Source organism: Podarcis raffonei, chromosome 7 (assembly GCF_027172205.1).
Source record: "Podarcis raffonei isolate rPodRaf1 chromosome 7, rPodRaf1.pri, whole genome shotgun sequence".
Taxonomy (NCBI): Eukaryota; Metazoa; Chordata; class Lepidosauria; order Squamata; family Lacertidae; genus Podarcis; species Podarcis raffonei.
In genome coordinates this window covers 41710816-41728492 of record NC_070608.1, presented here as the reverse complement: position 1 = coordinate 41728492, position 17677 = coordinate 41710816, and the positions used below count along the sequence as shown (strand labels likewise).

The 17677-nt window shown below is 40.2% G+C and overlaps 1 protein-coding gene across 3 annotated transcripts in view; it reads right to left on the bottom strand.

The window, feature by feature from the left end:
* Window positions 1-6275: 6275 nt before the first annotated feature.
* Window positions 6276-17677, bottom strand: part of NOL4 (nucleolar protein 4) — a 121844-nt gene continuing 110442 nt past the window's right edge. For all 3 annotated transcript variants that reach the window (XM_053396258.1, XM_053396259.1, XM_053396260.1), the window contains 3 exons: window positions 17070-17183; window positions 12197-12377; window positions 6276-8225 (listed from right to left, as the gene is read on the bottom strand). In XM_053396258.1, the coding sequence (XP_053252233.1) occupies window positions 8032-8225; window positions 12197-12377; window positions 17070-17183 (489 nt within the window). In that variant the 3' untranslated portion in view covers window positions 6276-8031. The remainder of the gene's footprint in view (window positions 8226-12196; window positions 12378-17069; window positions 17184-17677) is intronic.

Below are 17677 nucleotides of genomic sequence, written 5' to 3'. Positions count from 1 at the left end.
AGACAATTCAGGCCTACCCACACACCTGTCACTCAATGAAATGTTTTCGAGTGACTGTCCACATCTGCCAAGGGGAAATGTCATACTGGCAGCAGATTCCAGAGTAGGCATCACATAATCAGTTTATTAACACTGTGCAGAAAGTGGGTTTCCTGGAGTCTCATGACAGAATTAAGAGAGGCATGCACGCCTTCTTATTTATGCCAGGTGGCTTTCAGCCATACACATAGCAGAACTTGCTCATCCTTCTCAAAGTCTGCAACTGAAAGGGGGATGAGCAGCTTCCACCACCAGAAAGATAAAAAAGAAAGCATCTGGTGGGGTGATTTATTTGCTTCCACTAGGTCTCTGACCGGGACATGGGGAAGGGAAGCTCCACCTACCCAAAATTGGCTGGAGGAACCAAGAGTTAGAGATTCTTCATCATGAAGTAAACAACATCTGACCCAGCCCTTAAGACCCTTTATGCATTTGAAGGGGTTCTGCATGATCAAGCGGGAGTGGGATTATGCCACTGACCGCACCTTTTAGGGTCACATTGATTGGCCCCTCCAGTGATGCCCAAATATTAGACATGGATGTCTGTATGTGGGGGCTATGGGGAGCCTATACACATAGATTTCTAGGATTCCTTCCCTGCAGACGTCCATGCTTAATTCATTAGTGCCGAAGGTGGAGCTAGGTGGAGCTACACAATATTGAGAGCAGGACAAGCATTGCAGCACCACTGCCCTTTAATCATGTGGAGAGCATTGGTCTTTGTAGAATTTTTAAAAATCTTCCTTCCATTCATTTTTCCCCTTGGCAAAGGCAGAAGAAACCAGTCTGTTTCTCCCAAAACTTTTCCTTCACATGCCTCTTCAGTTTTTACCTTCTCTTGCCACTAACAAGTCTCTCCACCTCATTAAATGCCTCTGGGTGGGACTTAATTGGTCACCTAGGGTACAGGACCCCAGGCTGTCACCAGTTAAGAAAGCTACAGTACACCACATATGCCAGGAGCTGCTGAAAAGACATTGGTTACACAGAACTAATCATGTAGAACTTCACAAAATGGCGCTTTACTTGACTTCAGTAGACAGTGGAATAACTGGCCAGAGATTTCTTGCAGTATAATTGGCATATGACTGACCTTTGGAAATGCACAGAACATAACTTTAAATAAACATCTAGAAGTATCCAATGAAAGTATAATAGAACAAAGATTGTTCCAGCCAGTCAGACATTACACACGCACAGACACAATTGCAGAGAGCCAGAATATCTGTCTTTGCATTTGTCTTCACTGCACAGTAGATTCCTGTGCCTGGACTAACTTTCTCAGGAAGGCAGTATGAGGAACAGAAGCAAGAACTCAGATGTGAAATTGCTTTTTTTTAAAAAAAATATTTATTACTTTTAAAGGTTACAGAAGAAGAAAAATGAAAAATAAAGACAAGAAAGAAAGAGGAAAAAAACAAAAAAGTGAAAAAACACCACGATACGGTATGCAAATATTATAAAACCCAACCCAAACCCATTAGATTAAACACATAAATTAAAACAAAAACAATTTAAAATACATCTCTCCTTTTCCATATTCTATCCTTCATTTCCTTATTTCCTCGACTTCCTCACACCTCCCTTTTTGTATTCCAGTTCTTCTAACTGTTTCAGCAAATCCTTTCTATCTTTCTCTGTTTTTTATCATCTTGTAAATAACATATTTTTTAACCTTATTTCCCTTTAAGACTAAATTACTTATCTATACTTAACTTCTTCTAACATTTCTACTAAATCCATATATCCATATAATATCATTCCACGGTTTTTCTAACAGTCATCAATTTCACAAAATTTCTAAATATGAACTTTAACTTCCCAATCTTCTTCCACCCTCCCTTCTCCCTGGTTTCGGACTCTGCCAGTCCTTTCCGTCAGATCCATATAGTCCATCAACCTGGAGATCTTATATCCGAGGCTCTTAATTCTTTTCCAAGTCCCTTCTGCGGATCTTCTTCATATTCTTTAATACTCAGGAGCAAATCTCGGGAAAACTCCAACCAAACAAAACTTTTCTTCCTTCTGAACAGCTCAGCCAAGTTTCCATAATTGAAACTAAGGTCCATAGGGTATTTCAGGACATATTTCAGGATTCCTCCAAATCCATAGGCCCCCCAAAGCTTCAAGCTCCTCCAGGCCCAAACCCATGTCCCAAAAGTCAGTTGGTCCCTGAATAAAGAGATCTTTCCAACTTTCATTCTTCAGTCCAAGCCAGGGTCCAATCCTCAAAATCTGGCTTTTGCTGGAATCAATCATGCAAGGCCTCAATTTATAATCCTCAATTTGCTCCTGTAGAACTGAGGATCCTGCTTGAACTACCTTAGGTTTCGCAACGGCATCTTTCTCCTTTTCCTCCACCATTTGTCCTACCAAGGTATATTCCTGTTCCCAGTCCTGAATTATTTCTGTATTGTTGCTTGCTTTTTGATTCAAATTGGTCACTTTCTGTTCCCGACTGTCAATTTTGGAAATCATGTCATCTGCCTTTTTATGCAGCTGTTCAAGTGAATGGTTTATCTTGTATAATACAGTCACAATACCTTCTCCTATCAGCATTTTGAATAGTCCAAGGTCAATCTCTGATTCTCAGGAACTTTATCTTGCAGCTGGAGTTTACCCTGTTACACTCCTGTAACAGTTTCACATGCTCCCTCTAGAGGGAAGCAGTTTCAAATTGTATCAGTTCTTTCAGTCACAGAAACAGTTTCGATTTTCAGTTATTTTTTCCTCCCTTTGATAAACTCAGAAGAGATCAATGGAAACAGTATCTTTCCAATTTTAAGTAACTGTCCAATCCGTTCTGTCAATGAACCTTCCCCAAACGTCATCAGGCAGACCGTTCCCAGGTTCAGAGCAGTGGTAGTTTGCTTTTCACTCTCTCCTGCAGGTTCTCGCTAGGTTCACGACTTCCCCCCTCTTCTCCTGCTTCCAAGGGGGTTTTGTATTTTTAACCAATGGAATTTTAATCGTTTATCAAAAACTTTCAGAGACTTTAGTTTGTAACGTCTTTGCTTCAGTCTGTTTACAAAAGCGGAAGGCAGACTTCCTGTTTAGAGCCTTCCCGCTTCATTGCCAAATTAAAATATTTGAAGATCCAAATTTTCCAATCTACTCACGGGTAGTTGTTTAAGGTCCAATTGTCCACAGGAAAAAGTCAACCCTCTCCGGCAGCAGCAATGTGGCTTCACTCCGTGAAAGAAGCAGTTGATTCAAAGCACCGCGCCACCCACCCCACGTCGCTCCGGATCCCCAAAACAGGGTTTCCCCGCGAGTAGGGGAGGCGCAAAAGGTGCCAGCCGAATCCCAAGTTCACAGGCTTCTCCCGCCTGTGATTTCTATGGGTCTCCGCCTTCGCCGTGGCGGTTAGACCCTGCTTTTCACGGAGCAAGTCCCTCCCGATTGGAGGAGCTCCGCCATTGCCGGAGGCGCCAACCCGGAAGTCTCAGATGTGAAATTGCTGATCTGCTTCTTGGGAAACAGAAATTTAGTCCTCCTGTTTTGATTCATTGAAGGCTGAAAGAAAGGCATGAGAGTTTTTTATATAGAATTGCTAGAGAGAAAGCAGAGGAGCAGAACCATTTCTGTTTGTTTAGGTATGGATATCAGCAACTATTTCAAAAAGCAGAAGACAGCAACTGAGACCTGGACACATTCTGGAGATGCTGCTTCATCAGACATTGTGTAAGTAGCACCTAACGTGTCTGCCTCAAAAAACACAAAAATATCCAGAGTCAGGGCATAAGAACATCTTAACTGAAATTACTGAGGCAGTTACAGGGACAGTACAACTTGGATGACAGGAAAAGCTGGATATAGAGAACTACATTATCAAGAGCAAATACTCTTATTAGTGTGTTAAAATTTGAGGGGCTGGCACAATACTGGACCTGCACAGAAAGTTATGATTTCAGGCACAATAGTATGTGTGCAAGAGCATTTCACCATGCACAACTTATAAAATACTTTCCTTGGCTAACATGCTGTGCTGCTTTGGAAAGACCAGTACATCGTTATTGCATTTTGTTTCTGCAGCCAGTGGTTTGAGGGGCACAGGGCACACACATTACCAAAGTCTGTACCAAGCACAAAGACTTCTATGAAAGTGCAAGATAGCACTCACAAAGTAGATGGCATAATGGGTCACATGACGATACAGAACATGTCCATTGTACAGCAAGCACGAGAGAGGAAAATAAACAGAAGCTGTACTCTATAACATCAAACATTGTGTACTGTGGGTTGCACGACCTTGCTCTTCATTGTAAGATTGCTACTGCAGATAAAAAAGATAGACGTTTTATAGTTGCATGTCGAGGCAAGGTATTCATTTTTAAAAACTGAAACTGGGGTAGAACATTCTAAGTAGTTTAATATCACATAGGGACATTCATCAAATCAAGCTCCTCCCCCTCCATTGCATCTGCAGATTGGAGAAAAAAATCAGCTGCCGAATTTATTCTTGTCACATAGCTATTAAAGGCACACACAGGAGCAGTTGATGACACTACCACAGAAATGGGTAGAGACAAAATTTGATTAGATTTGCTATTCTTCATTGAAGGGCATGGCACCATTTTATGTCAAACCATTGTATTCTGAATTATAAAAACACACTATTTCCCAGCTGAGACACATACCTTTATTATCTTATGATACTGTAAAGAGAAAATAATATGATGTCAACAATAATGCAAGGGGTAAGCTGTACACACAGGGGAAGATCTGCATTAGCCTCAGTGCTGCCCTTTGCCTCTTGTTAGAAGAGCCCTAGTGGTGGAAGCCAAAGGCTCATCTTGCCCAGCATCCTTTTCTCTCTGTGTCTAGTCAGATACCTATGGGAAGCTGGCAAATAGAACCTGAGCACAACAGCACTTGTCCTCCCTCCATAGCACTCTTTTTTATACACTGGTAACTTAGAGGCATAAGCACTTTGCAGGCCAGTCACCTGGAGAAGAAAGTGGGCTTCTTGTTGCAAACAATGGTTAGTGCACACATGGCAGAAGGCAAGCTTGAGACAGAAGAGGTTCTCATTGAGCCTTATGCTTATACGTCTCTGGTGTGTGTAGCTACCGTACTTCTGCAGGGGTTGGCTCATCCCAAAGCATAGAATTGCTTCCTACTGATTTTCTATTCTGGGTTATATGGCTGAGTTAGAGAATGTAACTTGACTGCTACAAATGTAGAATAGGGGACAATATATTTTACATAAGGAGGCCAAAGAATGTGGATTTATCATTTGTGATGCGGCTACCAGTGGCAGTGTGCTTTTTGATAAGTTAGTTTACCTTTCTGATTTATGATAATTGTTCTGCTCACGATTGGCAGAGGCCTTCCTCTGCTCACCAAATGTACTCACCAATCCGCTCTTTCTCAGGGTCTTGTGTTTGCAAGTGGTCACTGTCGCAGGAGATAATTTTGCTGCTGTATGTTTGTAGACTGGGATACAGGTGTCGCCGTGGTCTAAACCACAGAGCCTAGGACTTGTCGATCAGAAGGTCGGCAGTTCAAATCCCCGCGACGGGGTGAGCTCCCGTTGCTCGGTCCCAGCTCCTGCCAACCTAGCAGTTCGAAAGCACCTCAAGTGCAAGTAGATAAATAGGTACAGCTCTGGCGGGAAGGTAAATGGCGTTTCCGTGCGCTGCTCTGGTTCGTCAGAAGCGGCTTTGTCATGCTGGCCACATGACCTGGAAAAACTGTCTGCGGACAAACGTCGGCTCCTTCGACCAGTAAAGCGAGATGAGCGCCACAACCCCAGAGTTGTCTACGACTGGACTTAACTGTCAGGGGTCCTTTACCTTTACCTATATTTGTAGACAAAGCTCAGGAAAGTTTCAGCTTACCGCGAGTGGCCAAAATATTGCTGCATCCCTAACGTGGTAAAGGAACAGCCAGCAGGGACCAGGATGCTGGGAGTGAGTTATAAATGCATATTGCAGCAAAGCTCCTTACACCACACTCTGGGCATATAGAAGGGGAACTCAAAATAGCCAGATTGAGTGGTCTTGACCTCAGCTAAAATGTGGGCAAGGTTGGCTGCAAGATTTATGCCAAACATGCCACTAAATAGTACTCATCTAACCACTTTATCCACTCAGACACATATTTCTTTAGCGATTTTCTCCAACTTCTCGTCTAAATTGGATTTTAAACTGCAGCTTCCTGTTTTAGAAGACAACAGTGTTCAGAAAATATTAACCTTTCAGTATGCTAAAACATTGTTGCACAGGCCTGTATTGAAACACAGATGTTTGTTTATTTACCCAAACAAAAACAGAGGAATTTTTCCCAGCCCTCTTTTTTAAAAAATTTCATTTAAATTTGTGAACTCAAAGTCCACAACTTAAAAGAAAGATTTGTGTATTTAGATATCTCCAAAACACTCATTTCAATAGGCTTTTTCACATTGATATTCACCAACAGTATCACAAAAGTTGTTTTTTTAAAACATAACTGTAAGCAACAGTAATTCTAGAAACACTAAAGGGAAAAAAGCATAGCAATGTCCACAGTTACAAGAAAAAGTGCACATTACTTTGTCACAATCACAGTCATTACTTGAAAAACTATATGTAACAAGTAGATAGAAAATATCACTGATGCCTTAAACTCATTGTCAAAAACCAAATTACATAAAAATTGTACACAAAATAAGGCAAATTCAGGAATGCACAAAGAACTTGTTATTTAACAAAAACTAAACATCAGAACAGATATTACAGTAAGCAAGAACTAAAATACTTCTCTCTAAATACATAAAAAATAAGCTTTCCTTAGCGCACAGCAAAAACACAATTGATGTGTATTTGACATCATAAAGTAAGAAATTAGGGGTTGGGGAAATCAGGAGAAGGGGACTTTGCTTAAGTGGCAGCTGCACCCTTTACAATTTTTGTACAGTTTTTAGTTCAGTGTTAACATTATAAAATCACATCAGAAGTGTCAATGGCCCTTTTCAGTTATGTATTCATTTAAAAAGAAATAAAGAAATAAATACACACAAGAGTGCAAATTTTCCGATTGTCACTTGCAACCTCTTCACATTCAATCATCTACATCCATTCACTACTAGAAGGACTTGTACAAGACAGCAGCAGCAGCAATCCTGGAGTTAAGTGAGCTAGCTTGTAGGAAACCACTTTTAAAAAAGAATTTTTTTTAAATGATATGTCTTTTTAAAAACAACCCTCACATCTTTATTAATTGCTAATAAAGCTGCAACTCATTATGAAATGGAGGCAAAAATGGTTTAAGTTCAGGAAATGTCTACTTCCTTTGGAAGTCACTCCAGAGATATTTACGTATATTGGGATCCACCAGGGAATGGGCTGCCCAGCACAAAAAGGTACTCGCTGTGGAACAGATGTGGATTGGAGAGGGGGGCAGAGATTTCAGAGAAGAGGACTTAACAATAACTCCTCAAAACATTATTTGAAAAATCAGTGAAAAATTTACCAAAGTAAAAATGATCAATTTAGAATGAGAACCAACATTTTTGTCTTGTTTTTTTCTATAAAAATTACATTTTCTTTAAAATACAAGATCCTTTTCATTGCAATTGCATCCTGTTAACAACAGGGCTTTTGGCAACATTTTGCCATATAATGCAGCTTTGAGTCCACTGAGTCAATAGCACATTCCACTAATATTGCACTTGGATTTTGGACCAATTTTGAACCCCCAGCATCTTCTACTTCCATCCGTGTTAGAACGAGTTTAGCATTTCTAGCCACTTTTTGCTGTTGATGCTGATACACAAAAACAAACAAACATAAAGCAATAGGCTGGATATATTAAAAATACCTCAGAGATATCAGAGGTCCAAGTTCACTTGAAGAACCCTAACACACCAAGAACATCAAGAACAATGTGGCATTATGGTAATCAACTCGTCAACAAGACTGTGCAGTAATTGAAAGATCTGCTCTGGGAGATCAAAATGTCATTAGTGGAAATTCTGTGATAAAACTAGGTCAGCAGGATGCTGATGTCTCAGTTCTGCTGCAAAATAAGGTTTTCCAGTTCATCTGCAGAACGCAATAAAAATGCAGCTGATTCTCGGTATCCTGCAACCAGTTGCCGTACTGCATTAATTTCAGTTGGACTCAGCTGAGGTCTGGAGCTGCTACTGCTGGAAGATCCAGAAGTGGTTGCTAACTGTCTTTTCATACTGAGATCAGTTGGACCTGCAATTGACAAATGGAAGCTGGTGAAACATCAGGCGATCCTAATCGTGACTTGCTGCTTGCTAGACACATCTCAGTAAGAGACCAAATGTACAAGCAAAAACGGACAAACATGGTTTATGGTACAGTTGTGTACATGCGTACTAAGAGACAATTTGACAAAGGACTGAAGGTTAAAATTAGTGACTGCTTGATTGGCGCATTTATTGTGCTAACTTATTCCATAATAAATTTGTTTGTCTTAAAGGTGCATCAAGACTTTGCTCATTTTGTTGCAGTGGACTAGCATGGCTACTCTTCTGTAAATGGCAATTGGTGACTTCATATTAGATCATATATTACTTTATTTAGCTTTTACATGAATACCCAACCTTACCGTTACAATTCTGTTATCAAAGTGATGATACTAATGTGGTTGTGTACAAAACGGTCTTCTAGTTCCAGAAGTCTCAATGTTTAAACCATAAATAGATGGCAACAAAGCAAACGTGCATGTGTACAGGGGGTTCTTGCCTGGAGGGGGTATCATCATACCCAAGAACAAACTTAAGTAATGCACCCCTCATCATTGCTACTGCTCTGTTTACATAGCACCAAAGTAAATGGCAGTGTATAGACAGACACTTGCTCCCCTCACCCTTAGCCCACACTCACCCACTGTATTCTGAGCCAGAGGGCGTATGATGCCGCATTTATAAAGACAATGGGGCCTGACCAGTGCCTATATAGAAGAATGCCTGGAAACCCTATGTAAACTATTTAGAGCTTTCCATAGGCACAGTGGGATATGATGTGAATCATCATAATAACAAAGGCAATGTCAAATAGATAGCATCCAGAGGATTGGTACAGGGTCCCCAGTTTCATCAAGCAGTAAATTTCTAGGCCAACCTCAGGGAATGCAGTTTCCTGGAGTCTTACAAAATAGCCCCACGTGGCTCCCAGTATAGCTAGCTGCCTGTGATTTGTGTTTAGAGAATGGAAAGCAGTTTTTATTTTTGCATGGTTTGCATTTATTGTTTTTTATTTAAAAAATACTCCCCTCTCAAATGCGAGTTTTGACACAGAAGTAGAAATATGGGCCACCTGCAAAATCTAGGGAGTCTTCCTACACTTCGGTGCAAATTTTGAGGGTGCACGCACAGACAGCATTGGATACAACTCATAGTAATTTGCCTCTGGCTTACTTTCTTGGTGTTTGTGTGTGTGTGTGTGGTCGCTGGCCTTGAGTTTATTTAAGTCAATAATGATGACGCATGGCTCTCAATGGCACTTGAATTTATTTCCCCTTGCTATTTGGTACATGTGTATGGGTGTGCAGGCAGAGAACTTTGTTGTAGCTGGCGGCATGGGGTAAAAAATCTGTAGCTCTATCAGCTCCAAAAGTCACCAGCTGCCAGTGTTTGTTGCACATTTTTGTGAGTCAGCATTGCTTGCTCTCTCATGCGTACAGAAGTACAGTTTCTTCTAGAGCAGCAAATTAAACCTGATGTTAAAAAATCTTCCCTGTCACATCATTTCCAATGCTCCCTGGATATCATTTCTCTAGCCATCAGTGAGGTGACTCAGTCAGTCATTTATTTTGTAACTTGTAACTGACTATGGTTTATGGATTCATTTAAGTTGCATAGACATCACATATTTTTGGAAGCTAAGTAGTTCTTGTTTTAACTAAATCATTCAAAATGCTACAAGCACTGCGAATCTCCTCCAAGAGCTAGACGTTCATTTATCATATTAGCTGCTGAGTAAATCTGACATTAAATACACTGCTGGACAAATGACTTGCAAGATTTAACATGAGGTAGTTATTGCCTCATAAATTACTCATTGGCAGCATCAATTACTTAGAATTCTAAAATGCAGGTCAGATATATGATACGGCAGCTTATTTCACTGATCAAAGCACTGATGGCTCATGAGTGGCAAAGCCATATGTGAGTTATTTCTGCAATAACCCACCTCAGCTCCTAGAATGGGACACCCAGTTGGATACTTAATAGTCTGTTGGAGACAATAGGCCCTGGTAAATCCAACCATTACCTTTAAGTTGATCATTAATATTATAGACAATAATTTATAACAGCAATAGATAATTCTAAAAAGTGCAAGGCTGTCTAGACACTGTGATAAGATGTAAAATAACTTTTTGGTTCTGGGAATTAACTGTGGCCAGGATCCAAAGAACCATGAAACTAGATTCATAAACTAGGGTCCATTTACACCTTTCTTTAAAACAAGGGGGGAAAGCAGACCCCTATTTGTTGCATGGAATACTGTTTCTGAAACGGAGAAGTCTTTCAGAAACAGTCTATGAGCAGGGGCTCAGCTTGGAAAGGGAAGAATATTCAAAGGTTTTGTATCCAGAAGCCCCTTGCAGAAGCCTAAGTAGATATTTGTTTAAATTTTTTTTGGCTGTGATACAGTTTGGGAGATGAAGGCGCCACCTTGTTATTGAAAAAGGCCCATGTTGCTTATGTGTTCTACTTTCAGCTGAAAATGTTAGACAAGCAGGTGTTTGGGTTCACCTCCTGTCAGATGCTTTCAGGATGCTTTGGGAATCGCAACCACCACCTTTCACTGTGTCTATGGAGAAGAATACTGGAAGATTCCACTCACTGCATTGCTGTTAATATCTTTGCAGGCCTGGCCAGGCTAGGAAGAACTGTAATAAAACTGGCACATTTCTTCCTCTTCTCAGCAGGGGCTGGGTTAAGCAGCTCCTACCACGCCTCCACTTAAAACCACAGTGTCCTGAGCTGCTTTTCATTAAAATTTGCGTAGTATGTATACTTCGTGTTTTCTTTTTAATCAGTTTCTCAATTAATGGAAATAAGAATATCTATTATAGTCAGTAAAGCTGCAAAAATGATTTTTAAACTCTGTGCTTTTATTTTATTTTGAAATCAGCGTAATTATGGTACCTATAGTTTAAGAATACTAACAGTTACAGTATCCATTATCAAATTACACTGCCACTCATTTGTAACCCTTAGAGATGAAATTTTATTAATAAGTGTTGCCTTAGTGTTATAGTTGTTTTTACCAGTTGAAACAATGGTCTAATACATTTGTCTTTCTCCATTGGGACTGCAGTGCTAAGCATAATTGATGGGAAGGAAGTTCCATTAAACTAACTGCTCACTTCTGAATAAACATGTATGAGGATCAGGATGAAACACAGCAGTCATTCCAATATGTTGCTGCTTCAACTATCAGACTAGCACCTGGGAGACCAGGGTTCAAATCCCCATTCAGCTATGAAGCTCACTGTCTGACCTCAGGCAAGTAACTCTCGGCCTAACCTATTTCATAGGGTTGTTGTGGGGATTAAATGAGGAGAGGAAGAACCATGTATGCTACATTGAGCTCCTTGGAGAAAAAGGTAGGCTATAATGCAAATAACCACCACCACCACCAAGGGGATTATAATCACTTATATTTGATCCTGTGCCAATCAGGCCTACGTCTTTATGATGCTCTCTCTGTGTGAAGTATTAATGAAAGCATACAAACAAGCCCTTTAAGGTGACTGTTTTCCATAAGCGGAACTCCCTGCTCCATGTGTTCGAAAAGAATCGAAACATCTTCTGGGAGCGATGCTTATCCTTTTCAATTTGATGTGAGTGAGCAGTGCATTCTTTTATGTGCATGCTTATTCTAAATACCAGTATATCCAATATCTTTAAGCTAGTACTCTCCATCCTGTATTATATAGAGATAGGTTTTTTTTCCTCTCAGAGAAGGAATGGCTAGTTAAAATCATCTTAAGTAATTTGTGCCCATTAAGACTGTATTAGCACAGGAGTACTTAAGTCCACAGATATGGAATATATTTAATAATTTATAGTCTGTAACAAAAACGTGCAATGTTTTTCATCTTAATCACTGCCAGGATTGGGGGGGGGGGGAGATTCATGCATGCAAATATAAATGCAGAAATCTGGTAAAAAAATAATAATAAAACTCACCGCTGGTAGAAGCATCACTGAGATTTAGCAAACCTCCTCCTAACCCTCTGTAACTATGGTAACTGTAGGTCCCATTTCCATTTATGTACAACACCTCCTGTGTGCTGGAAACAGCTGATGTTGAGTAAGTGACCTGGGTTTGTTCCTGTTTATATGGTTTGTCAGCTGGAGCAGTCTCATCCTGCAAGAACAATGGTTCAGCGGACAGTGTCAAATCACTGCTGCATTTTTCTCCTTGAATGAAGAAGACATTATATTGTTATTCAATAGACTTTCCTTGCACTACTTTGAAAACAGGTTAAAGGAAATGTGAAACAAGCACATACAAGTTTTTTAATTGACACTTTTATCTGTTGGGAAGAAAACATGAGAACTCTGGCGGGTTATAGATGTCTTGTAGCAGAAATTGTCATTTACGGGTGTAGCTACAGTATAGTCAGCTCTATTCAGCCTATCAGTACCCACAATCTTTGCTCTAAAAAGCAACATTGGAGAATCTCTGGCTTGTGGGCCTAATTGAACCCAGCAGGATTCCTAATTTGGCCTGCAAGGCTGTTTTCCACAAGCCCCACCTGCCCGCCCTGTACCTGATAAGTCATATGATATGGTTCTATATTGAAAGTGGGCTTTGCAGACATTGACCAGTGACACTTTGCCCATGTGGTTTGATTTCATACTGAACAGGCAAAGGAAGGTTTGTAGACATCACCAATCAGCCGATTGTCAGTGCCTGCAAAGCACTGTGCATTTGTCTGTGCAAACTGATTTCAAAACCACATAGGCAAAGGAAAATGCTTCACCTGGTGATGTCAGGTGGCTAACATGGGGTAGACTCACCCCCGCCCCCTGCCCTGTCAAATTGGCCTGTAGGAATAATTCTGGGGAGATCAGAATTCAGCCCACCAATCCAGTTGCCCACTCCTGCTCTAATGTTTTGTGTCATGGGAAACTGAGCTCTAAATGCAGATATAAGTGGTAGGCAAAGAAAAAATATATATATATTATATTTTTTTTTGCTGGAAGAATCAATTGAGATTCTTTCAATAAGCAAAAATTACTTTGGCAGCTAAAGAGTTCGTCCCCATGGGTGCTAGGAAGTGGTAGAAAATAATGGTAGGAAAGTCATCATAGCATCATGGGTCTGTAAGGAACTTGAAATGATCTGGCTCTCATGCCCTGTGACACACCAACCTGCTATCAGGGTTCATTGAATTTGTGAGGGACTATGTCACACCTCCTTGCCCCCCACATTCAGCTGTATGTTTTCTGCACCTGACAAAGGGCAAGAGTTCCCATCTCACTAAGGGCAATTCTCTGCATTCTCCTACTCCCTTGTCCACATGTTAACTGAATGTGGAAAGGCCCATAGAGATGGACCTCATGGTTCCATATGTCATAAACATAAAGCTGGAGTGACTATAATCCACCATGTCTTGAAAGTTTTGCACTTTAAGACTTCTTAAGGAGTGTATCTTCCTGTATAAACCCACTAGGTCTTGTTAGCAGACCTTAGTGCCTGTGACATCTTTGAGACAGTTTTGGACAGTAGTAGCTCAAAATCGGGCTCTTTCAGCAACCACCCTATATTTTTCTCTTCCCTAAGGAGGTGGGTAACCAACCTCTGATGGTTTTTTGAAAGCAGAGTAAAGGCTTCTGACAAGTTTTGGTAAACGATAATGCCATCAGTATTGTTTTCTATGGTGGGTTATAGTCTGATATTGTTGCATTACAGTTGCATTCCATTGGCAGGTAACCATGTTGGTGGTGCCACTACTGGGGGCTGCCTGGTGGCACTGATCTGTGACAGGGCCTTTTTGGTGGTGTCTCCCTAGTTGTAGAATGCCCTCCTTAGTGAGGTGCACCTGTCTCTATCATTATTAGCTTTCAGGAGGATTTAGAAAACATTCCTGTTTACCCAGATATTTGGTTGCTGAAGTATTGTTTTTGGCAACTCTGAGATCACTGCATGTGATAAATTATACAGTAGTAATAATATACTCCCTTTTTCATATTTTTACAGTAATCTGCAAACAATGCAACTTACATAAGTATTATTTTTATTGAGATTTGGGTTCCCTGTTGCCATCTGTTCTGCTTCCTGAACTAAGACTATGCAGGCAACACATATCAACTATCATTGCCATCATTCAAATTTCTCTTCATACATATATGCATATTTTTACTTTGTTTAAAGGAACCATTTCCTCCCTCATGAAAACAGCATAACACCACACAAGAGAACAGCTCCTAATGGCATAACAGCTACATTGATTTCCAGATGTGACCTGAGGCTTTTTTTGAATTTACAGTTTGATATTTTTAATACACAGGGATGCGAATCTATTATCTCCATAGCAAAATTCCTATATGCCTACACTACACCATCCTTTGTAAGTTCACCATTCTGACTGTCAGCTGATCATAATAAATTATGCACTTGCATGTGTTTGTGTGAATGTGCATTTGTGGATCAACACACCTGCCTGTATTTTTGGACTTTCATTGGGAGCATGGCTATGAACTCTCCTTGCACATATGGCTATGGGGATGTCATTATGAGCTCCTGCACTTAAAAAACTACCACTAAACCACAGGGAGTCATAGAAATGTGGAATAGACAAAATGCACCATCAAGTCCAACTTCCTGCCTAAACCTAACCTTATCAAAGATCACTTACCCTAATTTTTTATATCCTTGAATATGTGGCAGGAAGGATATGTGGTAACATTTAAGAGGTCTTCCATCAATTCTCTGGCCACAGTGAGTGCATACACCACCCTAAGCTAATTCCATCAATAACAGTCTAACCTGCTCTAAAAGATCTAAAGTGATTTATTACATAGTTTAATTTTGAATCTGTTCTATTAACAGCTGAATGAAATCTTTTAGATTCTATTTTAGATTCCAGAATAGACTCCCCACTCAATATCATTAGAGGAAGTGCGGTGTATTGTTTTGGAAAGTCAAAAAAGAGACACTGTGTTTAGGAATTCCAAAGAAAGCACATCTGGTGCAAGAATTGAACTGGAAGGATGCATTTTTCATGTAGGTGGGAATGCATATCCTCTTCCACTTCCACCATTTATTGCATGTTACTAGCTGTGTATAACTGGGACAGGATTGGGGGTATTCTGTTTAGTGTTCCCAGTCTCATTGGATGGGGTCATTTTTTGCACATAAACTAGTAAAAATATCTCGACACAATCTTGTGTTTTTCATTAGTTTTAATTCTTCTGGGCTTGACCTAGTTTAAATTTTATGAGCAATAAACTTCAAAGCTCAAATTACGGAATAGTGTTTTGGCATATCATAGTGCACAATAATTCCTTTCAATTTCAATAAGGTTATAGAGTTGATGTGATCAGTAGAGATGGAAATTTTTATTTCTAAACAGGGACTAGATGCTGTTTGGCTCTTGTTTTGGTTCATTAAACCCCATTAACACTAAGTGTTCTGAGATCATTATCTGCTCCCAGAATAAAAATGCATTAACCCCACAGTATCATGAGGCAGTTAAACTGAATAACTCAGTATATTTTGACCCATGTAAAATCTGCCCCACCCCATCCCACCCCCTCTTTTTTTTCGAGGAGCCAACATAAATTGAGTTTGCTACATACCCTAAGTGAATAGATGGAATAGTTTTCCAGGCAAAACCACACTTGTTCTGGTTGCAAACTTTATCTCAGGCAATTAGCCCACTTGTACTCATAAGTTTGCAGGTCTAGTGGTTTTCTCTTCTCATTTTCTATCAAACTAGAAGTAGGTACCTCTGGATGCGAACAGGATCCGTTCCAGAGCCCTGTTCACACCCTGAAGCGAACGCAACCTGCGAACGCAACCCGCGTCTGCGCATCTGCGTGTGTCACGATTCACTGCTTCCGTGCATGCGTGTGATGTCATTTTGAGTGTCTGCGCATGTGCGAGCAGCGTAACCCAGAACTAACGCGTTCCGTTACTTCCGGGTCACCACGGAGCGTAACCTCAAAACACTCAACCCAAAGCTACTTCAACCCAAGGTATGACTGTACACTACTTCTCATGTTACTCAAGAAGGCCATATTCCTTCAGAACAGAGGGAACTGGGGGAAAATAGTCCCCCATGCTTTGGGACATGAACAGAACTCCATCAATCACCAGACTGGGTCTAACTCATTACGAATTATGTAATTTTGAGGGGAAAGGGATTTAAGATACAGTATAGCTGAAAATATCCTTGAACTGCTCTAAACAGAAATAACTCTTTAGAATTACTGGATTGCTACAATTGCAAAAATACAAATGCACATTTGAGAGTTTTATTCTTAATAATGCTGTACATTATTATTGCTATATTATATTTGTCCATTATGTAAGTTTGTGATTATTTTATGTAATTAACAAAAAATATATACCTTTTTGTAAGAAAACCTCTAAGAGGTTTACAAACATATAAAACAAAACATTAAAATTCTTGATGAAAACAGTTAAAAACTAGTATTTATAAGCTTCAAAAGATGAACATTATAAAATGAACGCAAATTTATCTTAATTAACAGTTCATATAATTTTTATTTATTTATTCTACCTTTTTATATAAACTATGATCAGTATGAAGGCTGGAGGCAGATCTGATATAAAGAAGAGCACACAGCATGTTCTTCAGCCATGCTACACGTTGGCATTCACAATTAAACTGACAGCTGAGCATGCCAGAAAACAAACATTTTGAAGCCCATCTGCCTTGCTACCACTTTCTGCTCTCTCTGCAGCCGCTATGGAGAACCTCTTATCTCTCCACAGAACACATTTTACAAAGTCTGTGATTATTGCTTGATCAGTCCACTGAGTCCTGGGTATGGATCATGAGACTTTCACCCCCCACGCCCATACCTGCTGTCGATCCAAGCGCATTCTTTTCGCAGCATTTCTGCTTTCGCTTTCACAGGCTGAAGCCAGAATACTCTCTGCTACTGCTGAAGTAAGGTGTGAGGGAATAGGCCGTGACTATGAAAGAGAGAGAGAGAGAGAGAAAGAGAAAGAAAGAAAGGGAGAAAGAGAATAATAAGAATTACAAGGATCATCGCCAGGTCAACAACAGTGCTTACAAGCAGCACATAGACTGGAGAGTTGGTTCATTGAAATGTATTTTGTTTCAACAGAAAGTGGAAATGGAGGTTATCAAGATGAAAAATGAAAACTAGTTAGAGACTAAAGCTGCAGTTCAGCCACTGATCCTCAACTACATCCTTCCACCAATATTTTACGTGGGTATTCGTAAGCCGGGGTGGTTAACCCCGTTTGGGTGGCTTTCCAGCCCTACTCAATGAAGTTTCCTACTTTCCCAACACCTCACTGATTTTGGCAGCAGCCAGGAAAGCAGGGAATTCAAGTAGACAGTGCTGAGGTAGCTGCATAAGGCCTTGGGGCCTCGAGGATGCATTTTGAAGAAACACTAGTATATTCTCATGACAGACAAGATCTGGTGTAATATAGTGGAT